This window comes from Chamaea fasciata, unplaced genomic scaffold, assembly GCF_029207755.1.
Source record: "Chamaea fasciata isolate MVZ Bird 193981 ecotype frontalis unplaced genomic scaffold, bChaFas1.0.hap1 SCAF_5, whole genome shotgun sequence".
Taxonomy (NCBI): Eukaryota; Metazoa; Chordata; class Aves; order Passeriformes; family Sylviidae; genus Chamaea; species Chamaea fasciata.
The window spans coordinates 47,889,810-47,916,767 of record NW_027094090.1 but is presented as its reverse complement, the minus strand read 5'-3'; the positions used below and the strand labels follow the sequence as shown (position 1 = coordinate 47,916,767).

The window sequence follows — 26,958 nt, the reverse complement described above, 5'->3', positions numbered from 1 at the left end:
TTTGGTCTCAAACACTTCCCTGTGTGCAGAGGTCAGTGTCACACTTGTAATGATGCTCTCAAACACACCTTGTTTTTCTCCAATTTTAATAAGTTGCATGCTGATTTGGCATCTGCACTAACCAGTGTTGGTCCAAAGGGCCTATTCCTGCAACACCAAGCCTAGATGTGTGCCTAAAGATGTGGGCACAGTTCAGCTCCCAGCCAGCAGTCACACCATCTTCTCCAGAGCTAGCCCAGCCATATAATGGCACCTGCACTGGAGGCCAAGGTCATCTTAAGATGGTACTACCGGCAGGAAGGAGGGAAAGCAGGCAAGAGACCACAGTGTCACTTGTGAGCCAGGAAGAGGAGCTGTGAAAAGCAAGTGGCTCCGTGTGCCTTTCTCTAAAGGATAAAGCAGCCAAGCACAGCTGACATGACATACCTGACTTGAAAAACAGTTGGAGGTGCCTTGCAGGTGCCCATGGAAAGTGCAGGTTGAATTTGCAATGCTGTATTGATTGATGACCATATTGATTCTTAAACACTTCAGTGCTGTGTGTCACCCGTGGACATCAAATGCCAGGATGGCAATTTGGTTATGCTCAGGTAGACAAGCCTCGTGTGCAGTAAGACATTGGGCAGCCCTGCAGTGCAAGCTGTGCTCTTCTGCTCTGACCAGCTACAGATGTTCCTGCTGCTCTTTTCCCTGTATCACTCCTTTTCCTGTCATGGGGATGAACAACTTTTATCCCACTGATCTAAGAAGAATCTCGAGGTGGGATAACCCCTAAGAACTGTAATGTTATGAGCCTTAGTCACTCTAGTTCTTATCTGTGCCCAGTAGGTTCTGCCTGTCAAATCAGGGAGAATTGGAGTGTGTCACAGCGTTCCGTACCCTATATGGCTTTTCACAGCATGTGCTTCTGTGTCTCTGGCAGCATGGCCTGGGCCTCCTTCACCTGCTGCATGGCCTCTGCTGTCACCACTCTCAATACCTACACCAAGACGATACTGGAGTTCAAAAGGAACCACATCAAGGGATATGATGGGAGCCTCAAGGATCACCCTCAGCACCACCAGTGCTTCATACAGCAAATAAGCAGCTACTATGAGCCCAAAGGCAAGGCCTTCCATTCAGTCTCTGAGGGAGTTGACTTCTACACTGATCTGCAGCAGAAAATATTACAGCGGGAACCAGAGCTGGACCTAGATGAAGTCTTGGGCCAGACAATCGGAGAGGATCGCTGTTAGGGATAAGTGTACACGGACAGAGCAGTGCAGTTTGGGAGGCACAAGAGCTCTGAACCAAGCACTGGCACCACTGTTAGCAGGTTTTGGGGAGCTCTTCCTGTCTCTACAGGGAGCGAGGAGGCGGGCACTGGGTCATGGCAACTAGAGTAGAAGTTTGGGGGTCCTCCCTGGTCATATACAGTGTGATGGGTACCCTCATCTGACAAGGGTGAAACTGGAGGTACATGCCGGTGCCAGCAGTCTCCAAGCACTTTCAGATTTGAGTCAGATGTCCTAATCCCAGTATTGCAGTTGGGAACAGATAGTCAGCACCATCCAGATGGCAAATTGCACTGCTGGGTGGTGACACATTGACCATCCCTCAACATCTCCAGTGTTGAAGGCCATCAGTGTTCATACTAATCAGCTGTCATCCTCTCTGAACACTCTTTATTCTTAATTTCCAGGCCCAAACTCTCCTCCCTGCCCCCAGATTTAAAGTGCTGGTGCAGTAGGAATAGGGGGTAGCTTTCAGACATCTCTCTCCTCCTCTTTCCTATCTGTAATGACTCCCACATGTTCCCTTCCTGCTTTTTGCCCAAAAATCTCCTATTCTGAGGTACTTTGCTGTCTGTGTGTTTTTACTGTTTCTTCGCGACCTTTAAGAATTTGGCAGGACTTTTACTTTTTACATTACTTCTATTCATCTGTTCCTTTTTGCCCATTGTAAAAATATTGCAAACAACCCCTGAATCAAAACCCCAGGCAAACTCATAATCTCTCAAAGGTGAAACACTGGTTCACATGACACATAATGCTGTCCACAGTATTTATTTTGCTTCACTGTAGTTCAAATACATTTTTTCCAACAATATACAGACAGACTCTTCATTCACAGTGGGGGCTGGGGGGAGTGTGGGCAGGGTGAATTCACATTAAGGAGGAGATAACATCACTGCTCTTGAATATCAGTTCTCTCAGGAAGAATATCAGAAGAGTAACTACTTAGGTAAAAGCCGATTCACCTTTTCCAGCAAGGTGGGGGCTGGACAGGAGGAAGAGGCACTCCTGTTTAATCCCTCATACGTTACTGGTCCTCACCCTTTCAGTCCTATTAACTGACTACGTATTATGAACACTAAACCCTGTCTGGAGGAAAATGCGAGGCCTAGAGCCATTGCTACAGTTGTGCTAATATATACAAAGCTATTTACACCAAAATACCATTAAACATATACAAACTGTTCACAGGCTCTGACATTATGAGATCAGGGCACAAGGACCAGCCTTGGGGCTTGCAGCTAAACCTGAAGGGCTATCCTGGAAGCTTTATATAGAGATGTGGGATGATGGAAAGGGTGATCCAGCAAAGAGAGGTGTCAAGGGCCCAGGAGAGCAAATCCATGTCTAATGTGCCCATCTGGAAAGAGCGTTGAAGTCTGCTGTCACCTCACAACTCATGGGGAAATGTGGGGAGGCTGGAAGGGCGCATGCTGGACCAAAGAGTCCTTTGCAATCCTCATCGCAGCCTGGCTCTGTTTAATGTCAAAGGCCAGACTTAGAATGGCACACTAGGAAAGCAGTTCCTATATTGTTGCCCTAAACTGTGGGGAACAACTGGGGCACCAAAGGGGTTCCCTTTTATATGGTCTTTTCTACTACAAGAAAATTCATACAGATGCTCCTCAAATGCAACAGAGAATGATGGCACACTTCGGGACACAGCTCAAAACACCTAACACACTGTGAGAAGATGTGTCCCAGGGGGTAGCTTGTTCCTCCTGGAGCTGGACACAGGGCTGGGCTGGCCAAGGAATGGCAATACTGAACTTAGAATGGGGTTAAAATTCATAGGAAAGCTTTCCAGTTCTGTCTCTGTCTGAACCTCTAAACCCTGGAGCAGCAGTGTAAGAATCAGCTTTTCTGTGACAAGATTGAGCGACCTTTACTGTGACAGTCAGGTTCATACAGTGACATGATGTTCATGTTACAATGACAATTTGAGTTCATACAAATCTTAAGGATGGAGAGAAATAAGCTGTGAACCTTTCACTTCTACATCACCCACATATGCCTGAACTTGGTGTCCTTAACTTGGAACTGGGAAAGAAAGACACAAGTGCAAGGGGCTGGAAAATGTTGTAGAGACCATCTTTCTCTAGATTAGGTAATTCAACCAGAGAACTAGTTCGTTTGTGAGTCTGGCAACAGCATGAAGAGCTGAGAGCACAAGAGAAGTTGTAGGCAAGACTAACCCTGCAGGAGTCAAGAGGGTTCTCTCCAAAAATAAAAAGATTAAAGGTGTCCTTTAGCACACCACTTGCCTTGACTCATCATGGCCCACCCTAGGCATGGAGCTTGTTAGATTGCTTGGGAACACTGTTTGGACATAAAAAGGTGTGTCCTACATCTCATTCATAAATTAAACATACAAAAAATATACATATATTGTATAAATTAACACCTATATATATAAAGCCTGATTTTTTATATCTGTGTATATAAACTCTAAATTCACATTTCTGTGTTACCTGGAAGGAAGCATGCAAGAACAGCATATGGAGGGGGAGTTGCTGAACAAGATTTCTCTGGTACAGAACAGGTCTGCCTAGGACAAACCTGCCTTCAGCAGCATTCCCCGGATAGCTGAAGAAAGGGGAAGTGCTTTTAGCCCCCATTCCATCTATATAGCTGGTTCCTGAAGATACACAGAGCAGCTTCCTATATTCCCCATACAGGCCACAGGTCCAACCAACATCTGAGGAACCACCAGACTAGAGCTGAAGAAGGAAAGGCAAACAAACATTAAAGCCAAAATCTATTATTGTCCAGTCCAGTAAAGTAGCAATTTACAAGCCAGCAAGAGAACCTCGGTACCACTATACGGAGGACCCTTCTTTGCCCATGTCAAAACAAGTGATCTCAGTCCCACCTCTCTGATCCCTCTGCAAGTCTCTCAGTCTCTTATGATCATCATCCCTTTTTCTTTCTGAGATCCTGTGCTGTGTTCAACTGCCTAAGTACATCTTTGCTTCACAATCTGTCCAGCTTATGCCCAAAGGGGCAGCCAGTCATCTTGCAAACAGTCACTTTGCATCCCACCAGACTCTTTCCATCCCAAAGAACACCTTAACTGTGTGTGTAGGGAAGAGATCAGATGTTTTCAAAAGCCTGGAATTCATTAGGGATTCCTGCACAATCTCACCTTCTGAGGAAAGTCAGCAAATTTCATCCGGGCAAGAAATCGCCTGACTTCTCCACGGCTGATTTTTGGAGTGCTGCTGTCCTTTAACCACACCATTCGACCTTGACTCATCAAGGCCCACTTCAGGCCCAGCTTGCTGACTGAGAGAAATCCTGGCTGTTTTTCAGAGGTTGCAGTTGTTGTCACAGTGATGTGAAATGCATCCTTTTGGAGATCATTAATTCCAACTGGTCCATCAGAAAAGGGCAAGAAAATAGTGGTGAAGAGTAAATGATTACGTGTCTTCCGAAAAAAAAAAAAAATCTTACAGCCCTTACAGTCGAAACATCTACTAGACTGATAGTATATTCAGTCTGACTTTACAATTCCATGTACCTTAGCTAATTAGTAAAAATTATTTTAACATTTTTCCACAGAAAGAAACTGAAATATAGATCAGAAATTGAAGGGCTTGGTTCCAGGTTATGCCTTTAGGCTTGGCACAGGATATGAGCATATGTCAAGAACACAGTTCACTCTCAACTTTCCTTGCACACCTGTTAGTAGCTATTCTTTACCTCTATAAAATGGGAAATTCGTAAAGCACTGGCAAGTCAGGTTACTCCAGTTAGTGCAGAATGATCTGTACAGACCTCAGAAATCCTAGTTTCTAAAAAAACCCTGTAAAAATAGTATTCTATTGTTCGTAAATGAACTGTGTTTTTGATACTAGTCCAATTAGATGTTATTACTATGCAGCAGTTTTTCTATGCTTCTTGGCCTACTTCTCTCAGTTCTGCATGAACTAATCTTTTATCCCACACTCCCATGCACAAGAGGCTGCTTATTTGCTGATCTGCTCTAGAAAGAGCAAGAAAATTGAACAGGGACTGTACGATCTTGTATAATGTTAAACCAGATCTACTTTTCCCTGAAAACACACTTATATATTTTGGATTCCCCATTAGAAAAAGAAAGAGGAAGAAGCAGAACAGCTCCCATCCCAAAGAGCAGGAGATGGCCAACAAAAGCAGAACTGTATCTGAGGTGACAGAGAAAAGTTTTATAGTGATTTTTTTATGCACTGCATTAAATTAAAAATAACTTCATGAAAAGCAATACAACTTCTCTGATGTAAAACATGCATTAAATCAAACTTAAACCTTTCACTGGTTAAACGTGTAAGAAACTTTGTGGGTCTTCTATTGGCAAAGTCAGGGGTGGACAGGATACTCCTTCAGAAGGAAGATGAATCTTATTTCCCATTGTTGTCCCATGTGTGGTGGAGTTTAGGTGCTACCTTTAAAGATACAACTACAGTCCATTGTTTCTCACAGCTACTTCTCTCTCAGTTATTTCTAGACTAGGTAGTTTCTCCTCCACTTGTACTCACCTGCTGAAGCAATGACTTTGTCTGTTGCATTGGTGAGGTCCAAAAGGACTGTAGGAAAAATAGGATGGAGGAGATAGAGGTGGTGCAGCCCTGGGCGCTCAGGTCTGGGACCAGGTTGCTGTTGGAATGCAAGAGACAAAAACATAACAACTAGCTAGCAAAGGGGAGTCTAGCTTTGTCAAAAAAATAAAGTTTTCTGACACTGTGCTGTTTTTACATAGATCAGAGAATGAAAAACTATGGTTTTATGAAGACTAAATCCTGAAACCGTTTTTTCCCTAAAACAGAATTTGAAATCTAGCTCTGTCATTTGCAGCTTGACGAGCAAAGCTACAGTCTGGAAGTTTGAGTCTCCATGCCAAACTGTGTGCCCGCATGGACAGAAGGAGCACTCTGGGCTAGGAACAAATCTGCAGTTACAGCTCCTCAGTGCTGCATGAAAAAATGAAATTCACAAATTTTGGGGTTTGTGGATGCAAAATTTCTGTCAACTAAGCTTTGCGATGAAGGATTTGCACACAAAAATTTGAACACTCCTATGTTCAGGCTCAGAGAAGTCAGAATGTCAAAGTAAGAGATGTCCCTGATAGCCTTCTTATATGTCAGGTTCAAATTGAATGACAATAGTAATAAAAGACAGAGACTGCATGTACTCCACAGAGAAACCTCAAAGTGAAGAAAGGATGCGTGCTCACCAAACTTTGTAACACAGGCTGTGTTTCATCAGCCCAGAAGAGAAAAACAGACTTCTTGTCCAAAGTCATGACTGAAAGTGCATCGAGTTGTTGCCTCTGCCATGGAAATTCCTGGTTCCAAACAGGGAGGCCAGATTTGCCATCTATCACCATTACCTCAAGGCAGGGAGAGAAGCATTAATGGGTGTCAAGGCATGGGTATGCAAAACCCCCTTGCAGAGGCATGGCCTGTGCTGTTCCCTTTCATGCCTGTGGCCACAGAGTAATGAGTGCCAGTCAAAGAAATGGGAAAAGCAAGGGCCACAGAATGTCTCTTTTTACCCAACCTCCCCCACTCCTGTGCTGTCACTGGCCTCCTTGCCTTCACCTGTTTTACCTTTTTGTTCCCATCTCCAGTCTGTGCTTGCAGCATGAAGTCCAGAGTTTGGTCAGCACCAAAGTAACCTGGTACAGGCTGGCTGTAAATTTGGAAAAAGAAACACTCAGCCCCATGGTAGAAAAAAAGTAATATCAGATGGAGGCAGAATAGTTGCCTTCATCCTCCATTCTGCCTCTTAAAATGGCAGGATTTGTCATGCTAGATAAGCTCTTTCATCTACTCAGAACTATTTTGATTGTCAGGAATCATTTGTTGCTGGATCAGAAAAGTGAAAAATGGTGAAGCAGCTCATGGTGCTTGTCAGCCACTCTTCAGAGTTGTCTGTGTGGGGGGCATCCCTTGATGGGCTGTGTAGACATCTGTTTATGTCCCTGTACACTATTCTATCATTCTTTCCTTTGCATGAGAACCTGTACTGTTGTTGCTATAATTATATAAAATTACCCAGCCCCTCCAAAATGCATTGGCACATTTGGTCACCTGCAGAAAGTGGATTTCCCAGGCTGCCTTAGCTGTGTGAAATGGATCTTAATAAATTCAACATTAATGTCAACCCATGATTCCTTGTATTCTTACTGCTAGCAGGTTTACAAGCCTTTTTATGACCTTAAGAAGGTTATAGGAAGTCCCTTCTCATCCTCTCACTTCTGGGTGACATAACACATTAATTTCTTTCATTATAGCTGTTTTTTAACCATCTTGCTTGCTTTTGGCTTTCTGAGCCTTGCCATTCACCAAAGCTAGATGCACAATTCTAAATAAGCACAGCTGAGTCCACAAAATTCACAGAACTAGAGATTTTATAGCAAGGCAAGATCATCAGAGTACATCCTCTCTCCTCTAATTTATGACAGATTTCTGTATTTCACCCAATCAACCAAGTATCAGTAGGCTGGCTTTGCCTCATCTTTGATGAGATGAATTCATCACTTCTCATGACAGTCAGTTCTAATGATTAATTTCACCCAAACAAACATTTGTGCATCTTCATTTTCTTGAACATGAATGGCTTTTGCTTCAAGGCACTTGTTCTTGCTATGCCAGTTAGCTTCTACTTCTTACACACGCTCATGAACTCACCTCTCAGGCATCTCTTTGATCCTATAAACTCAGTAATTTAAATCTTCCATGCTAAAGCATTTCTTCCAGACCTTTTCCCAGTTTTTTTCCATCTTCCCTTTTAAAAGATGCATGACAGAATGGTTCCTGAACAGTAATACCACAGTACCACAGTGGCTTGACTTTATATTTACAACATCAAATAATGTCATTTGCTTTAGACAGATTTGACAGCCAGGTATTGCTTTCAAAGCATTATCATGAGACATTTCTACAGCTTGAAAGCTCTCCAGTAGCAAAAGGAAGTAGCAGGCAATTCTATCCTATGACCACAAACTCAAAACATCTCCTAAGGTGGCTCTCCTCATGTCCCTTATGGGTTACAGTCACAAACTGAATGCACACAAATGTAAGTACATCGGATGCTACCAATCAAGTGAAAAATCCCCAGGGCACTTCCTCAAATGAACCAGAAGGCTAGTAATTATTCTTCCCAACAGTAATCCCCCCAGCAACCTGCTATTAATCCTCTCTCATCTGAAACATCCATTTACAACACAATTTGCAACTGCTTACTCAATTTCATGGTCTCTGAACTTCGCCCTTGTTTTATGACTACTGATTCTCCTTTATGGTTTTCCAGGGATCTTGTAAAAAGCTATCTGGAAATGCAGCACATCTGCAGTAGCCATGCTGGTTTTCTCAGAAATGATTCCCACAGGTCTGGGCTCAGTCTGCCTGGATGAAGTGGTGTGCTTGGGGCAGGTTTACTCAGGAAAAGAGGTGCTCACAGCTGGCTTTGTGAAGTTTGTCTAACAAGGAATTCAGTCTGTTTGACTCTAGTAACATCCCTGACCTGAATTTGTCCCTCACCCTGTGATGCTTAAGTAGAACTTAAGTTCTAAAAAAATCCAAACAAACCGCTTAATTAAATGTTTGCCCACAATATATTCAGTGTAGTAAATTTTTCCTTTCTTAATTCTGAGAAAATAGGTAATCCAGGACTTTAGCACAGTGGCCTAGAAGAAGAATTGCTTTCATTACTTTTCAATGATTATTTGAGAGCTCTTCTACATGCATTGTACTTTGTCCCTTGGGAGGTCAGGGAACAGGAAAAAGCAGCAACCTTGAATACTAGCTGCCCAGAGATGTTGTGAAGTCTCCATCCTCGGAGATATTTAAAACCTGACAGCACACAGCCCTGAGTAATTTGCTCTAGCTTGTCTAGAGTTTGCTTGAGCAGGCAGGTGGGATTAGGAAATCTCCAGAGGTGCCTTCCAACCTCAGCCATACTGGTAAAGAAGTTTTCAACCCTTCTTGATTTGTATATTCCAATTTATTACTACATCCATTTAGAAATTTCTTGTGTATAACTGATTCTACAGCACCTGTGAAGTGGCTTTGCTTAGTCAGTGCATACTTACCCTTTAAACTCAATGCCAGGCACATTCAGAAGTCTGCAGATTCTGGGCCCAAAATACTTCTAGTCCATTTCCTTTCCCCATAGCATGATCAACTAGCCCTAACCCATTCCTAAAGTTGTGGCTTAGGTCACCCATCAGCCCTCAAGAATGTGGACATTACCTGAATATCAAAGACAGTTGAACACTGTTTTTTTTTGTTGTTGTTTTTGGTTTTGGTTTTTTTTCCAGTGCCTTCTTCCCCTTTATGCTCTTGACAGTTTGGTAACACAGACCTGAGAACTGTTTTCTTTATTCTCAATACTAGAGTAAGCAATTGTTTCCCATGTAATTTCCCTCAATTGTGCCCAACTTCCCTTTGCAAATATTTAATATTGGGCAAGCTGAAATTGCTGGTTATTACCAACCCACAAGATCTGGAAAATTACTTAATTTCCATGTGTGAAATTAGAGAATGAGCAGTATTATTTTAAGGTTTACATTTAGTATAGATGATGTACTGACTGTCATCAGAATGATCATTTTCAACTTTCAAGGAACATTAAGATCTCTGGGCCATACTCATTCACCTGATCTAAATTCTTAACATCATTAATGTAACTGATCCTCCCCACTGAAGCCCTGGATGTCAGGTGGGTTGAATCACACATCAGTAATCCACTAAACACCAATGCCACATCATTCCCATGACTTCAGTGTTGGGTACCTGAATCAAGCCACTTATTTGTGATCACTCACAAGCACACAGCTTGAGTTTTCAGTCTTCTGTTCCTGGCTCCCTCTGCCCTCCTCACCTGGCTCAACAAGACAGACCTCCAGTTCTTAGATTCCTCTTCAGACTTGGAGAATTACTGTCAGTTGCATTCTAAGAACACATGTGCTTAGACCTGAAAGTTGGGAAATGGTACAGGAAGAAATAGGACAGAAAAATGTTCCCAGCAAGTAACCTGCTGATATTCTGCAGCTCCAGGGTCCAGCGGCGCTCCAGGTCCTGTCCCCTCAGCAGAATCAAGCTCTCTTTGGTTGTGATGAGCAGGTTGCTGCAGTTTGTGTCAGGTGTCTTCACTGTCTGCAGAAAGTCAACACCCCCACTGGGACAAATGGAAAACAGAGGAGATCAAGGCCTGTATTTGCACATCTCAGCACTAGCTGACTGTCCACATGGCAATTCCTACAAAAGATGTAAACTATGCTTGGTGAAGTCCATCTTTTCCCCAGTGATGTGGGTTCCTCGGATAAGTGAGCTAAATTCAGACGTGGGGTCTTCTGAATATCACGAGTTACTATAAAAAGCATGAAGTTTGCGAGTTCACATTTGCTCCCTCCCTTTATTCCTATCAAGGCCTGCCCCTAGGTTTGGTAGTAAAGAATGAGCTGAGAAATCCAGGCCCACACAGACTGAGCTTCCCAAAGAGACTACATTATCTGGAAACACCTCTTTATTTCCCTTCAGCAGTGCATAAGGGGCTCAAGAAAGGCACAAGGAGCAGAAGAAGCTAAGGACTCCCTTTTATCATACTCTGCACTTCTTTGGCTAGGACAACCAGTGAACAGAGAGGAAATGATGGGTTCCCCACAGTATTCCCCAGTTATCAACTGGACAATGAAGAGAAGGACAGTATTGAAGGAGAAGCAACCACCTCCAGGAGCACTAATAAGTGCCTACCCTTCCCTTCCTCTCCTGGAAGGAGAAAGATGACAAGTCCATCTTCTACCTGTAAATGTCAATGAGCTCTGACAGGTTGACAGATCTGCGCTTTTCCCACTCTGGCTCCTCCTGTTGCAGCATTGCAGGAAAGTTGTCCCGGTTTCTGGCTTGGGTAAAGATATCCCTCAGGGCAACTGCTTGAACATTACCTGCCAGGAAAAGTAAAGATGAAGAATTCTGACTGCAAAAACCCAGTGGAAAAGAGGGTGATTGGGACCCCTGCAGTTGTGGTAAAAGGCAATGAAATGCTCAAAGCTGGAACTTCCCTGGCATGATACGCCTTTGGGAAACTCCAAAGTATTTGAGACTAGCAGGTATTGGTGCTCCTGTACTTTTCCACACTATGGCAGTGAGAGTTGTGCTTTTGCCCTCCTAGCTTTTACAGCAGAAGGCATGGCAGAAGTATCCCAGGGACACTCTGGACTGTTTAAGGTAAAACAAATGTTTTCTCAGGAAGGTGAAGTGCTGCAGAGGCAAGGTGCATCTTACCAAAACCAAAGAGGATGTAGATGGCTCCCCGGCTGGTGATGTGGACTTGGGGGCCAATCACTTTCCCTTCTCCATTGGTGCTGTACTTGACAGGGCCACCCAAAGCAGTTCCGGTCTTTCCTGATACCAAGACGAAAAACACATCAGGCTGCAAGGAGAGAGATGTAGAGATTTTTATCAGTGCTTTCAAGCACCTCTGCACTCAGAATCTTCTCCCAGCCCCATAGCATGAAGCTGCATTGATCATTTCCCCCTCAGCAAGGTCTAGATAGTGTTTGCTTTCTCCTTGCTCAGTCTGGCTTCCTGGGCAGCTTGCATTCATGTTTTTCTCTTGACACAAATGCATCAAGTATGAAAGGGACTTCAAAAATCTGAGCTTTTCTAACAACATAGATGTTTTGAATTGTGGGGAGGGATGAACATAAAGGAAATCTGCATCTGAATTAATCACACAAGTATTTCTTTTGGACAAATTAAATGCTCCTTTCGCCAGAGATCCATCCCTACACTTCTGCTAAACACTCACTTCAAACCACACATTCACTGAACAGAAACAGATAATTCTCAAGTCTCAGTCAGGTGCAAATAATGACTCTTCTGTTCATTCCCGTTGTCAAGAATGCAGGTAGTGTCATTATTGTTTGATCTCACTGCTCTGACCTACTGGAAGAAAAGGAGTGCTTTTCAGTAAAATCCAAGGGAATGAAAATTAGGGGCTCCTGCAGCTCCAGTTACAATCCTTCCACATCAGTCTATTTTTCCTTTACACAAATGGTACAGGTCCTTCCAAAGCCTGAGTAGGGATATGCTGTACCTGTGTCTCTTTGAGAGCCAGAACAACAATATCCCTAATCCCATCTCCATCTACATCTGGAAGAGTTGCAGCTGGTGCAGCCAGGATCCCACTTGAAAGGTGAATAGAGTTCAGTGTCCATATGGTCTTGCCTGTGGAAAGATAAAGAAACAGGATAAAAGAGACCTGTATTTGGGGAATGAGAGGGCATCCCTAGAGGGTTCCACAAAACCTTATGAAAAGGGAGCAAGGGAGATTATTTCTCCCATTCTGTGTGAAGGGGAAAGACATCTACAAACTGAGACAAACCGCAGTGGGAAGCAAAATTCTCTCAGCATTTCTTCAGACTGCTTGAGTCAGGCCTAAAGCCCTGCTGTGCTTCCTTCTTAGCATCTCTTTAAAAGACCTGAGTCCTAAACAATTTCTGAAATAGCAGAGAATTTTTAAGGTTCATTTTATGAAGGAGAACCTAAATGAGTGCTGCTCCACGGGACAGCAGTTGTTTGCCTCAGCCAGCAGTAAAGGCTAGGTAGATGTGAGGAAAGGAAACAGATGGATAGTTCTGATATTCAGAGTGCAAATCTGTGTCTCAGTTAAATTCCCAGCAGCAAATTACCACTCCAGCATGACATGCTCACTCCACCTCAGGGTGAAAGCATGTCAACAGACATGATGTCAAATGGTTCAGCAGTCCAGCATGGACCCAGCTGGAAACACAGTAAAACCAGACTTGCAAAATTGCAAATAAACGTGAAAAACAAAGGCAACAATTAAATTTGATGCTTTTACTTTTTCGTCATTCTCTTGCCAACACTTCTGCCTTTTCAATCTTTAAAAATGTTTTTCTGCTGCTGCTGCTCTGTAGAGTAAGTTTTGCCCCTGAATGACAAAGTAAACCAAGGGCCAAACTTGTACATTACTACTGCTGGTAAAGGAGGCAGATCATGGTCCTGACCATACAAACATTGTGCAAGTAACCTAGTCCCTAAAAGCATTTGAAAACTGTGGGAAGATACCTAGGGGTAAAATTAGAGGAAACTTGAGATGTTATATTCACATCCTAACAAAAGTTCTAACAGTATGGAAATTATAGGGTAAAATACAGTCACTGGTCCCTGGATTTAATGTGATTGGCATGCCTGAAACCTATTTCACCATGACTCCCCACACCCACAATCTGCAACCACAGCACCTGCTAAGGGGGATGGAACAAAGGGTGGAGTGGAGTGGGAATACCAACGCCAGACTGTAGAAATCCTTGCAGAGAGGGGAACTTGATGGTACTTTGCAGCTGATGAATGGCATAGCACCTATCAGCCAGGGTAGACAGGAGAAGGTGTCTTGTTGCTGAGCCAGCAACTGTGGTGAAATCATTGTCCCTGGATGAACTGGGTTCATTAAAACCTAACTGTAATATTAACACGCACCTCCATCCCAAAGTTACCTGCCTTCAAGGTACCTTTAGGTTGATTCCAAAAACCCTATACCTACCTATATCTATTTCTGCCAATGAATTAATGTGGTAGAACAAACAGCATTCAGAGAATGAAGGTGCACACAATCATGTGATTAAAAATGCAACATTCATTCACATCTAATCAATTCAACTATGGGCCTAATTTCTCTGCAATGTTTCCTGGATGTCGGTCGTGTATATTCTTATGTAACTTTTCTGAGAATGCTGTTCAGCTTTGCAGTGCTGTTAGATAGGTCCTGAGTTGTACCAGCAGCTCAGTGCTAATGAGAACAGACTTTACATATTCTTTATGACATGGGGATGCTACAGGATAAGATTAACACTTTGAAATATGCTGAGATGTAAGGCGAAGATGCTGCCACAGAGATGAAATGTTTTGGATTCTCTTATCCTGTGTAACTAGAAACTCAGTTGTGTTTTGACTCCTGTGTGTCACGAAGCAATAGCCACCGTGATGTGCCAGAACCAAATTATTCATGCTTAGCAGTCCTTTAATGAAAACAAAGAAGCAGTAGCATATTTCTAATATTCTGGTAGTTGACTTTACCTGTGGAGGCACTGAGAAGGCTGAGGAATTTTGATGTTCCTGTAACAAGGCAGACAGGCCCTGCAGCTGCCCCCAGTGACAGCCCATTGCACTGCACACTTCGTGTCTCCTCTGGAAGCTGGATGGACCACAAGGTGCTGCCATTCATTCCAGAAAGTGCCACCACAGTTACAGAGGGTCTAGAGACACCTAGAAGAGGCAGGAAAGAGAGAATGTAATCCCTTGGTGTCAGAGGGATTACTATGACCACGTTGCCTTGGGTCCTTATGCTGGAGATGCAGCTCTAGCTCCTGGAGCTGAGTGGCTCAAGACAGACAAATCCACACTGCCTGAAAGCAAAGGTCAAATGTCACCTCATGGCTGAATTTCTCTGCTGTAGAGCCTAGCAGTGATCTCCAAACAAGTTGGGCCGAAAATTAACAGTCCAGAAAATCATGGAGGTTGGACCTGAGCTCATAGCAAGAAATGTGGTCAGCTGGGCAGCGAGAACCAAGTTCATGAGGACAATGTGCTCAATTGTGGTGACTTCCTCCTGTGAAATTTAGTGCTGTCAAATCAGACTGATTCTTCTGATCCCCTCTCCCTGAACAAAACAGCTAGCACCAAGGGGAAACCTTAAGTGACTCCCAAGGGAGATGTCACCTCATATGAAAGTGCTGGCTTGTTTGTAATTCTGGAGCAACAGAAAGTGATTAGTGGTCTGAGAACTTTTCCCTTTGTTTTCCAAAGGAGTTTCATTATTGTGAAAAACAGACTAAATGCAACCAACTGGTGGAACTCAGCGGTCTTTTTCCAATTCACCAGTTAGCACAAAATAATTGTAAAAGAAAGGAGTCTATTCTGTTTCAATTGACTGCTGGCTCTAATTCCAAATGTGATCAACTTTTAGCCCAGCCTACCCTCAGATGTATGTGTGGTTATTGTAATTAATCTCCACCTAGTGTGGTCATTTCACAATCTAACATGAATTCCCACACATTTCAAAATAACAGAAGACCCAGTCAACTTTTGTCTTCCTAGGAACACATACAACATGTGACCTGATGACACAAAGGATATACATGGGCCATTGACTAAATACAAGGCTGAGTCCAGTCTCTAAATCAAACTCACTTTCTTAAACCAAAAGTCATGCGGCTTATCCTAAGGGGCTGCCCCAGATCAAGTTATCTTTGTTACATTGATAGGGACGAAGAACAACTAACTCCTGAATGCAGCTCACAGCTATTGTGTGTAAAAGCTAGAGAAACAGTTAACAAGTTGCAGATTACTCAGCTGGGTGCCTGTTCCAAGCTTATCTCTACTTGGCACTGTGTGAATGCTCCAAGCACAAGCTACTGGTGGGCTGATATCCAGTGTTATCTGTGATCTGCTTACACCTGTTTTAGTGTCTGGCTTTTGTCTTCCAGCACAGTTACAGCCCAGGATGCGACTAAGTATGACTAGTTTCATTCAGAACATTCTGACTATATGTATATCTGGGATAAAAAAATAAAAGCAATGCAATGGCAAAAATATAGAGTGCAAAGAACAACTTATATAAACTGAATACAGCCTTTATGTCAACCGTATCTTCCTCCCTCATTTATTTTTTAAGTCACTTTACAGTCTTCTCTATGTTCATAGGTTTCTTTTTACAGGACTTGCCGTGAAATACCAAGGGCCTTGCTTGGAGAAAGGCATCTTCCCTATCCTCTAACAGTATTTTTATTACCTCTTTGAAGAGTCAAGGCATTTTGCTCCAAAATCAGGTTTTGCAAGGTATGCTTGCTCCCTGAATACGTCTCTGAGATGGAACAGATCCACCTGGTACCAGGCGATGCCAGGGTAGGCAGACGCTGTGCAGCAGGCAGCTGGGAACCTCCAGGACTTCAGAAGCCCAGTCCAATAGGATGCCACTGGATTTGGCAGCTCCTGTGCAACGGTGGCCACTATCAGCAGGCTCTGCTATGTTACCTGAAGGGTGTGAGGACTAACAAAGAAAGCAAAGCAGCCAGGAGGAGGAAGCAGGGTAATATCTGCTAAACAGCCAGGCACAGTAGCTTCCCCATTATCAGTCCATTATTTGTGAATTAACAGTGATTTGGAGCCTGGCAAGTATATGGAGTGACCTGGAGAAAAAGGCAGCAAGTGAGGGTGTTTCTAAAAACAAAGTGAAGTGTGCACAAATGCAGGACAAAGAGATAGAGTGGCCCCAAGATGAGCTAAGGGCAGAGAATGCTGCCCAAACGATATAGGAGCACAGTAATTATAATTTTCTGAAATTAATGAAAAGGAGCACTTGTAATGAAAGCATGCATAAGCATGACCAACCACAGGTGCAGTACACCAGCAGTTTTAAGGAACTCTGAAAAGAGCAACACAGTGGATTTGCAGTGGCAGGAACTCTGTGTGTGTTAAGACAAACATACAAAGGTCCATACTGACACATTAAGAAGAATGGAAAGGAGCTGCAGTGCTTACCCATGACACTGGCATTCATCAAGGCAGTGAAAACAATGAGGATGTCAGGGAGGTCATCACCGTTTACATCACACAGTTCCAGTGGGGATAACACACCACCTGCAACATTACAGAGAGTCACTTCATGTCAAAAAGGCCACCCAGCTCATTTTTCACACTGGGAGAGGAGGGCTGGCCCAGAAATAATACTTGTGGGTAGACAAGCCTCACAAAGTCTGCTAAGGAGCCACCAAGGGCAGGCAGCTCACACCATGGTAAGATCTTTCATTGCATGGAAAGGCAGAAATGTAGCATATGGGTCAGAGAAAGGAAAAGGAAAAATGAAGGAGCTAACAGAAAAAGATTCATGCTTCCCACTTCAATTTCTGAAGTGATGTGGAGCCATGTATCTTATGGAAAGCTTAGGTTTGGAAGCCAGGGGCAGAAAGCAAGGAGGGAGAGACATATCTTGACCTCGTAGAAATTATTTCACAAAACAGTGTTACTTTATTGCAGAAGCCAGAATGGGAGATACTTTAGAAATGTTACTAGTGACCCATACAGGGTAACAAAAGATCACAAATGCTGATTTATGGATTCAAGCAGGACTAAAAGACAATGGAATAAGGTTAGTTAAGCTAGTTAGAAGACACAAGAACTTCTATCCCTCTCCTCTCAAACAGAACCACATACTTCAGCATGGAGGTACTGGTAAAGTCCAGGCTGCAGAAAGGGAGGCACTGTATTTTAAAGTGGGCTGGGCCATCTCCATCTGGAACAGAGCACAACATCCAGACAAAAAGGCAGGATGGATGAAGAGTCAAAATAATTTTTGATGTTGGCAGAAACAAAATTTTCTGGCACTGTTATCTGCAGATGCCAAATTTCACATGCCTCAGCTTCAAGAGTGAGCAGGACACAGCCACCTGTCTATTATTTTGGAGCATCTGTAGTGGTGAGGAAGGGTCTCTGCTCTGACCTGGCTCTCCCAGATAGGTCTCTCCCACCAATGCCCAGCTTGGGAGCCATCACCTCCCCCATGCCAGATGCTGTTCCTGGGGCTTTCTCACCTGCTCCCTGACCTAGGTTGCGGTTCCAGGTGTTATGCAAGTCTCTAGGGGGACAGGGAATTAGAAATGCGCACACCAGCACAAGAATCATCGAGATCACCACAGTGAGCAAGAAGATGGCAGTGCGCAGGTACGGCATGAGGGAGGGAGCAGCCTTCTGCTCCAAACTGCCAGCCGTCTCTGCAGGATAACCCTCAGGCGCGCTCTCTGACGTGTGCTGCTTCGTCATCCCAACCTCCACATCAGAATCCGGGTCCTGTATCTCTTCAGGAGGGCTCTTCCCATTCTTGACCCCTCCATTCTTCTGGATGTTGAGTACAAGGTCATCTTCACTTTCATCACTGTCAGCCTGAGTAAGGGGATCATATTCCCCAAGGTCTGGGCTCTTCTTTCCTGAGAAAAAAGATGGAGAGAGACAATAAAGCATGAGCTTTTGCAGGATCTCTGTGGAGAAAAGGCTGCAGTGGAGAGTGATACAGAAGGGATGACAGAGTAGTCTGCATTTTGCATTGATCCAAGTGAGAAGTGTGAGAGAAATGACAGGGTCTCTCTCTCCATGTTTCACAGTAGTATCTGTGGGAGAAAAGATGCTGACAAGTTTATTTTCCTCAGATAAAGAGCAATGTGTGTGCATGTGTGTATAAATGTATGTATGTGTATGCATACGTCTATATGGAATTCATAGCTGATTTAATTCTAACACTTTCTTAATTGAAAATGAAACATGAAGTCTCCCTGAAGATGAGGGGAAAGTAATTTTGCCCCTTTGGGCCAGTAACATGCTGCTGTCTGGAGGAATCAGGCTGTTCCTCCAAGACATTACCTTCTCTGCATGGCTCAGTTCTGCAAGAGGGAACACTTTAACCCCTGCCCAAGGCAACCACAGTGCAGCTGCTCTGTTCCTGCTCCCACCAGAGCAAACAGTCTGTGCTTAGCCTGGCCAGGCCAGATAACTTGGTACTGATCCCTTCAGCTGGTGGTGCAAGAAAGTAGCTTAGCTTTAGCTGACTCCTGCACAGGTGCCCGGCACACAGACAACTTCTCCCCCAAGCCCTAGACAGCTGCAGGGAGTGTGGTGAGGGCAGGTGTAGAGGCCGCTCACACACCCTGGCGTAAGCCCAACGCCATCTGTTTACGGGGACAGGAAAGATCACGCAGACTCACTGCCCTGAACTACGAGTGGAGGGTCATGTCTCAGGGAGCTGCCCTGTGCCACAAGGCTGGGCATGGAGCCATGGCCAGTGCTCCGATGACTGCGGAGTCTCAGTCTGGTTCTCTCTCTCCAGTTCCAAGGTGGGACTTTGCTACCTCAGGTATATGTCTCATTTCCTTTTGTTTAAAGCTGATCTGAAACAGGAACTAGCTTGTGCCTGAAGATTCCTGAAGTGATACGTGAAAGGCACAACTAATAAGCAAAAATATGCAAGCTGTAACCCCTCTCAGACACTAAGATGATGGGAAGGCTTTACAAAGCAGAGATTTTAGGGCTTTCATGATTATTCCTCCTGACCAAGATAGTATACCTTACTTTTGGCTTTCCTGTTTGTCCTGGGTTGAAGTATATTCTATCACCATCTTCATGAACTGTTGAAACCAGGTGAGGCAGTGCTCCCTGCCTCCTCCACTCTGGCTTATCTTCTGTTAATGGGCCCATCAGCACCTTTGCTACACAGCTCACAGATAACTCCCTCCTGGACTACCTCCTGTTAATGGGCCCATCAGGCCTTATCACATGACTCACCATCCCATTGTGAGATGCTCCGCCCAGAGGGAGAAACCAAGCATTCCAGCCTGGATATAAGCTGAGACTCTGAACACCAGAGGGGCGCTTACCCACTGGATTCCCAGAGGACCCGAGCTACCAGACCTTTCTACAGGATCACTGCTTCAGGAAGACCACCTCATCTGGACTGCTTCCATCACTACGCTCAGGTTGTATTCTGACTCTGTCAGTGGTCTTTTGTATTATTGCATCTATTTTATTTTACTTTCTTTCTTTTTTTTCCTATTAAATTGTATCTCTGACTTGGAGCCTCTCATTTGTTTTGCCTTCAAACTACTACACTGTTAAAGACACTCAAGTTACAGATGTACTGTAGTATGTAGTCAGTGTAAAACACCTACTTTGCATCATCTAGAGTGTATTTTGCAGCACGTGTATCTTATTTCTTCCTCATTTCTCACCCCACAAAAGGACCTTCGCTTTCCCTTCGTCTACCACTTATAAGTGGTATTCAGCTTCATTTTTAGGATTTAAGAAAAACTTTCAATCCTACTAAAAACCAAATGCCCCACACTAGGTGGAACAGCCAGAACAACTCACCTACATCAAACAGAAGGAAATAAAAATATCCAACACGTTCACACATCTAAGACAGTCTCTTCGTCTTTGAATTAAGGGCTCCTACAAAAGACTGAAAAATCAGGTACACATATACACTCCAAAAAGCAGTTCCTTGTGGAGGCAGAGCGCCCAGCCAAGAGATACTGCATTCCTATGGGTCAGTCTGGTGTATCCCTGTGACACACCGCATTGGTTCACATAGGTCTGCTCTAAACATGTGCTCAAAGTGTGGGCTTTTCTAGAAGTCCTGATAACCTTGGCTCCATGCCATAAGTGCACAGAAGGCCACCACCCCTGGTGGCACACAGCTCTGCTCAGAGGCTGCAGTGTAAATTTCACAAGTGTCTAATCCTGTAGGTTGTGCTAAAAAGTGACTGAAAGACTACTCAGTTGAAACAAAACATTCCAGAGAAGTCTTGCTGCCATGGTACTTGCAGCTTCTCACAACAGATCCAGGTGTGCCAGTTCAAGCCAGGTCAGAATGGCATGAAAAACAAACGTAGCTGCCCCAAGTGTAAATGGTATTAAGCCTGGGAAGTCAAAGTCAGACAGTTACGTTAATTAGACTTCTCCAGATTTTGGAAACTGGTGACCTTTGAGTAAAACAACTCAAAGCATACTTATGCTTCACACATACTATGTTTTGTTTATTATTTTAATTCCAAACAGTCAACAAAAAAACTGGAACCTGCTGTTAATCCTTGATGTAACTGAAAGCATTGGTATCAGTTAAATTTCTCTGGAACAGTTTTGTTCTGGATCCCTTTCTGGAGACAGAAAGGACCTTGAAAATACGCCTCACCCACTCCTTGAACTGGCAGCGATTGAGATGCTGGCAACATTGACAGTGGTGTCAACCACAATCTGTAACAGGAACACCTGTCCTACTGAAAACCACTCATCAGTAGGAAGAAAACAGCTACAACAGCAATGAAGCTTTTGATGACCTACACAGTTAAGAATCTGGAGAATTATAGGAGAATTATAAAGCAGAGAGCTGCTCAGTCTTAATTCATGTCTGAGCCAGAGCAGGAATCAGAAACTGGCACTCCTTCACCCTTTTTTTCCTCAAAAGGTTATCTGGCACACCCACAAGGCACAGCCCCTCAGTAAACTCAGGCATAATGTGCCCTGCAGGGGTTTTATAAGCCAAAAGGAGGGGAGATACTGCCCTTTAAGAAGGGCTGTTGGAGCACTCATCTAGTACATGTAAAACCCAACTGTATATCTCATCTCAGAGGATTCACTTATCTCCCACTGTTCAGAGAGAACCTTAACGAATCTGCAGGTGTTTTGGGAATGCATTTGGAATGCTGGCAAGCATCTGCTCAGCTCAGCCTCCCAAGGCTGTTCTGTGGTGCAGAGAACATGTAACTCATAATTCACCAGGATGGAGAGAGAGCAGAAGGAACATGACTCTTCATCCAAGTTTTAGGTCACTTGCTGTGGGAAGGAGAGATAATATATCTGGCTTTCACTAATCACTCCCAGATGATTTTTCAGCAGAAAAGCAGAAAAACATAACAAACCAGTAAAGAAAGTGTGAAAACAGTGGCAGTCTCAGGCCATTTAGAGAATGGTGATTTATTTTTAAGTGCTCCAGAAGTCAAATTCTTTCTTTTCAGGTCAACAACAAGGCTCAGGCTGGAGGAAAACAGTTTGTTCATCAATAGAAAGCTAAAATTGCCTCTGTTGCAAGCAATCAGCTGTCAGGGAATAGTTTTCAGTTTTCCATCGTGGAAGTAGAAATGTTAAGGTCTGAGCTGGCCTCTTGGTCAAACTCTCACCGTATGTTGTGAAATGATAACCACTGTGTAGCCTTCATGAGAAATTAGTCTCTGTGCTAAAGCAAGCTGCAGTTCTGTGGCCTTATGTAGGAACCAGGTCTGTGTAAGTCACACTTTGTTATCTGTCTTCCAAAGAGACTCTAAGTGAATATAAAACTTGCATGCACTTCACAGGTATGGAGTTAGTATCAGCAAAGTCAGTTTCCCTACTGCTCTGTGCTCCCTCCCTCCTACAGGTAGAGTCAAAAAAGCATCTTCTGTTCTGACCTGCTCTAAATCGTATTACATTCTTTCCATGGCATCAGTGATAAAACAGAGGTTCTCATTCAACCTGTGGTTACAATCAGAGCAAGTTACTGCTCACATCACCCTAGATATTCTTTTTTTTGCAGCCACTGGAAGAAAAAGCAAATCCTGATCATGGAGGCTTTCAAAGACAGAACAGAGGGAAAATGCCCCAACTTATTGGCTTTCAAGGGCAGCAGGTCTCTAAATCACCCTTTATGACTTTGAAAATCCCCCATTTTTTTGCCAAATGCTATTTCTCCACAGGCAATTATTGCAGTAGAAGAATGTGACCTCTCAGTGAAGAACAGATGATCATCGTGTGATCACGATCTGGAAAGAAGGCACCCATTAGTCGATATGTGTTGAAATGAGGTCCCAGTCATAATAAAATTTTCATTTCTTGTGCTGATAGCATCAAAGATATTAATAGTAATCTTATTTTTCCTGATTTTGACTGACTGGGAAGCTTCTTCTTTGCAGTCACTTTGGAGTGAAAAGAGCAGATTTTGGACTTTAAAAGAGTGCAGTTTTCAGTGCATTATTAGTTGATGGCACGCTGGTTCCAGTACCTGTTGTACTAATTTCATGTTCTGTTATTTTTCTGGCAGTTGGCAGGCACCAGTCTGGTACTGGGTACTGCAGACATATCTCTAAGCCCATGAGAAGATAAGTTGCCACATACTGATTTTGAATTAATTAAATTTTATTTAAAATAAAAACAGATATAGCAGTAAGCTTTCTGCTTTCTCATTACTGTTGGAAGCTGCATGTTTCAATAATCAAACACACAAGAAAGGTGTGATTTCTGCAATTTAACCTAAGGTTTCATGCAAGAACTGTTCTCTTAAGTGCAGCTGCAAGGCCTGTTATGATCTTTTCCAAATAGGTGTTTTCCAACAGCGGATATTAAATAGATCATGCTGGTTCCAGAGGTCCCAGAAGAGATCTGTACTTCTTACTGCACAGTTCTCCAGGGGTCATACCCTAATGCACATAACTACACCTACCAGTTTGCACTCTTCCTAAACAGACTTCATTGTAATGTATTCCTTCCCATTTCAACAGACATGTGTAAATATGTGTGTGTGTACATATATATATATGTGTGTGTGTGTATATGTGTGTATGCATATAAACATATATAAAACCAGGAACATACCAACTTGCAAACGAAATTTCTTTGAATGAGACTCAACAGGCACCACATAAACTAAAAGTAATGACTCCTGGTAAGGGTTATGAAAAGATGGCAGGAAGGACCTTGAAGACATTACTGTGACCTTCATGGACTGATGGAGGAAGAAAGTATGATCAGTCCACTGAGTGCAGCCTCACAGGCTGGGGCCACGCAGGACCACTGTGGTGTGTAGTGCCAAGGAGGAGCCCTCTCCAGCGGCACACAGCTGGGCCCTGTCTCAGTCCCAGGGCTGTCCCAAAGGCAAGACACGGTTAAGAAGAGAAATGAGGCACTTTCCCATTGAAATTAATGCAGCCAGGTGCATTGGCACTGTCTATAGTACAACCAACAGCAACTAGGATGCTCCCGAGATCTGGTTTGGCAAAGTATTTTAATTCCCTTTTAATCTCCTTACTGAAGAGAACGGCTGTTGGACCGCTGCTCACTGCACACAATAGCCCTTTATGCTCGAATATCCTTTCATCTCGCTGAAGGTCTCCTGCTGGAAGATGCAGAGGCGGCAGGCAGGTTTTAAACATTTACCTGGGTAATTGCATTGGCACTTACCAAACTCCTTGCCTGGCTTCTGTGGGTAAAACCCGGCAGGAGCGGATCTGAGAGGTCTGCGCCTCCTTTTCTCCCGCGCAATCCCCTCACAGGGCCGCGGCCCAGGCCCCTCTCGGCCACACACGACGCCCTCCGGGCCCCGAGACGCTGCCCCGGCCCCCGCGTCCCTCCCACGGCCGCGGGCCCCCCACCGCCCGCACCTCCGGGCCTCAGCCCACAGAACCACATCACTATGGCAACGCGCCCCGCAGCCCTCAGGCAGCGGCACTCGCGTCTCCCGCGATCAGAGCTGCCCTGGGCGCAGCCGCCCCTGCCCGGCCCGGCCCGGCCCGGCCCGGCCGGCGCTCGGCTCGTCCCGCGGGCGCGCAGCCCTTACCCGGCAGCTTCAGCGCCCGGGACAGCACCGTAGCCATGCTGGACACGACAGCGCGCTCGCGCACCGCCCCCCGCCCCGCGCCTCCCCGCGGCCTGCTGGGAATTGTAGTTCCCGGGCGTGAGAGGAGTCGAGGCCCTTCGTGTCCCTGAGGATCTCGAGGGGCAAAGACCCGCAGGGAGCCGCGGGCCGGTGGCAGCGAGCCGTGACCGAGGGCAGCCCAGATCTTGGCAACCTGCACGACCGTGTGGGCACAGACAGATGGAAAATAGGCTTGTCATCCTGAGTGGTTTGCACAGAAAGTGCCAGTCCCTTTAAATTGTTGCTATAAATATATGCCTTCATTCTTGGAAATCATTTTGTAGGAAGAAATCTATTTGATTTGTTTCTATTTTGCTATTTTATTTTATTTTATTTTATTTTATTTTATTTTATTTTGTTTTATTTTATTTTATTTTATTTTATTTTATTTTATTTTATTTTATTGTTGTCATTGATTAATTACCAAAGACGGCCAGGTTGTTTTCCAAAGCTGTCCTCAATCATCACCGCAGCCTTCCAAGATAAGTGAACAAGTGAACTCTCCCTTTCCCACAATGGGGAAGTTGAGCAAGGAGTGTTTTGTGGCTTCCCCAGAGCCACAAAGCTCAGCTTCCTGATTCCCAAGCCCACAGATGGGCCATTGAACCCCACCACTTCTTCAAGTCATGATTTGTGTGAGACCTCACAAGGTGATATCCTCTGTCACTGAATGAGAGGAAGGAGTATTGGCTAAATACATCAAAAGAGACTCCGCTTGGCTAATGAATACATCACATTTCCTCAGCATCTGCTGCACTCTTGCTTTTCCCTGTTTCAGGTGCTGTTTCTGCAAATAATGTATTTACTCTTTCATGTCCAGGTCAGTCCTGGAACTCCTTAAATAGTAACAACAAAAAAGGAGCAGAAGAGAGACACCAAGTGGTCTAGCTGGTGAAGAGAGTTTGTTTTTCAGATGTGAACAGGAAAGAGAATAGTTCTGATCCAAAATCTTTTGGTACCAGAGGGGGTTTTTCCACTGATGTCAGCTGGCTTCAGAGAGAGACCTTCCTGAGAATATAGCACTTGCAGGGGCAGTCCCAGGTGGCAAACTCTGGAGAAGCCATCACAGTTGTTGTTATGCTTTCCCTTCCAGGTCTTTCTGAATACACAGTCTTTCTGTTCCATATGCCTTTTCCTGTCCTCCAGGCTTTGATTTAAGAGCAGTGACGGTCCTGTATCTATGTAAATATTTACAGGGTAGATCCTGGATCCTTTTCAAGTCTCCGTTAGTAAAGTCTGTGATAGACAGAGCAAGAGCTGTCCAGCAGAGTGACTCCTTCTAAGAAAATGCTTCTGGTACCAATTAGGGCTGGGAGCAAAGGAATGTCAGAAAACAGCCAGCAGCAGGAACTGGGAAGTCTGGTGTCCTCATTTGTGATCTTCTAACATCTGGCACACACACACATACAGTGCAAAAGCCCATAGTTTGCTATGCTTTTACATTTGTGGTGCAGCATAGACCACTCTTAATTTCATGCGTCCCCACAAAAATGGCTTGTTCCCCAAGCTGAGAGTTCTTTGTGCGGCTAATGGATTGTGAGAACAAGTGATTTGTGGTTAAACTGATGCTTTTGAGGAACATATGACTAAGCAATATGTTCAGAGGATTTCATGATTTGCAAAGCATGAGAAATGAAGTTTTTCCTCCTTACACTGAGAATGTAAGCTGATTTGCTTACATTTGCTTACAAATTAGACCTGTCAAGTGTTCTAATATCAATTAAAAAGTTGCAAATAGATAATAAATTTATGTGAATGTCACTGTTCATTTTATTTATGTTTTTTCCAAAGCAATTTGAAAAAGCCAGATGCTGAAAAATGGGATACTTGGGGTTAGGCTTGGAAGTCTGAGAGCTTTGTGTAGACAAGGTGGTCATTTAGAAAAATGTTAGAAGCTAAAAAGCATGAAGATACACAGTCATCGGCCCCTCATCATTGTTAAGCCTGTGCCACCTTTGCTTCTTGCCACCTTCTGCCAGGGACTACATCCTTTTCCAGCCTGCTGACACTAAAACCTTTGGCTGCTCCTTGACCCTGAAAGAGCCACATTAAACACTGCTATTTAAGGTCCTTGAGCTAGAGAAGGTCACTCCTGCAGAGCTGCACAATGGTGTGATTGCACACACAGCTCTGCTGTAAAGTCAGAGGGCAATCACCTCCTGATGAGCTGCTGGAGCAGGAATTGATCTCAGCTGTACCTTTTTCCACGTGTCCAGAGGGAAGAAGTAACCTGTATCTTTGCATTCCTATTAGTGCTAAGCCAATGTTTTTACCTGTTCTATTCATCCCATCCTTCTATTCTGCATGGCTACATGACAAGGCCAAGAACACCATCCTCTTTCCACCTGTCCCTGGCTGAGTCCTTCCATGACAGTCGAAATGACATAAGAAATGCTTGTTCAAACAACAAAATAAATACAATCAAGCAATGAAGGATAACAGTAAGAAAAAATAAAGACAAGTAAGCCCA

General features: G+C 44.1%; 2 protein-coding genes across 4 annotated transcripts in view; one reads left to right on the top strand and one right to left on the bottom strand.

Annotated features, from left to right (window-relative positions):
• The window catches only part of GSG1 (germ cell associated 1), a 35,358-nt gene extending 33,272 nt beyond the window's left edge, over positions 1 to 2,086 (top strand). For both annotated transcript variants that reach the window (XM_066183537.1, XM_066183535.1), the window contains one exon: positions 923 to 2,086. In XM_066183537.1, coding sequence (XP_066039634.1) covers positions 923 to 1,235 — 313 coding nt within the window. In that variant the 3' untranslated portion in view covers positions 1,236 to 2,086. The remainder of the gene's footprint in view (positions 1 to 922) is intronic.
• Positions 2,087 to 2,169: 83 nt separating this feature from the next.
• Positions 2,170 to 24,447, bottom strand: FAM234B (family with sequence similarity 234 member B). Of its 2 annotated transcripts, XM_066183534.1 has the most exons (13): positions 24,411 to 24,447; positions 17,872 to 18,264; positions 16,823 to 16,921; positions 14,360 to 14,548; positions 12,357 to 12,487; positions 11,543 to 11,690; positions 11,061 to 11,202; positions 10,293 to 10,436; positions 6,863 to 6,944; positions 6,487 to 6,642; positions 5,792 to 5,909; positions 4,420 to 4,646; positions 2,170 to 3,994 (listed from the first exon to the last, which is right to left on the bottom strand). In XM_066183534.1, exons 1-13 carry the CDS (start codon positions 24,445 to 24,447, stop codon positions 3,989 to 3,991), a joined length of 1,872 nt encoding a protein of 623 aa, XP_066039631.1. In that variant the 3' UTR covers positions 2,170 to 3,988. The 2 variants fall into 2 exon arrangements, with proteins under 2 accessions (XP_066039631.1, XP_066039630.1); XM_066183533.1 differs by lacking the exon at positions 2,170 to 3,994 and having other exon boundaries at positions 4,396 to 4,646.
• Between the last annotated feature and the right edge of the window lie 2,511 nt (positions 24,448 to 26,958).

Coding starts and splice junctions, on each gene's coding strand:
- FAM234B (XM_066183533.1), bottom strand. CDS start 24,447: ATGGCTACGGTGCTGTCCCGGGCGCTGAAGCTGCCGG. Junction 11,691..12,356: donor TGGCTCTCAAAGAGACACAG/GTACAGCATATC, acceptor CTCTCCTTGCAG/CCTGATGTGTTTTTCGTCTT. Junction 11,203..11,542: donor CTACATCCTCTTTGGTTTTG/GTAAGATGCACC, acceptor TTTTCCTGGCAG/GTAATGTTCAAGCAGTTGCC.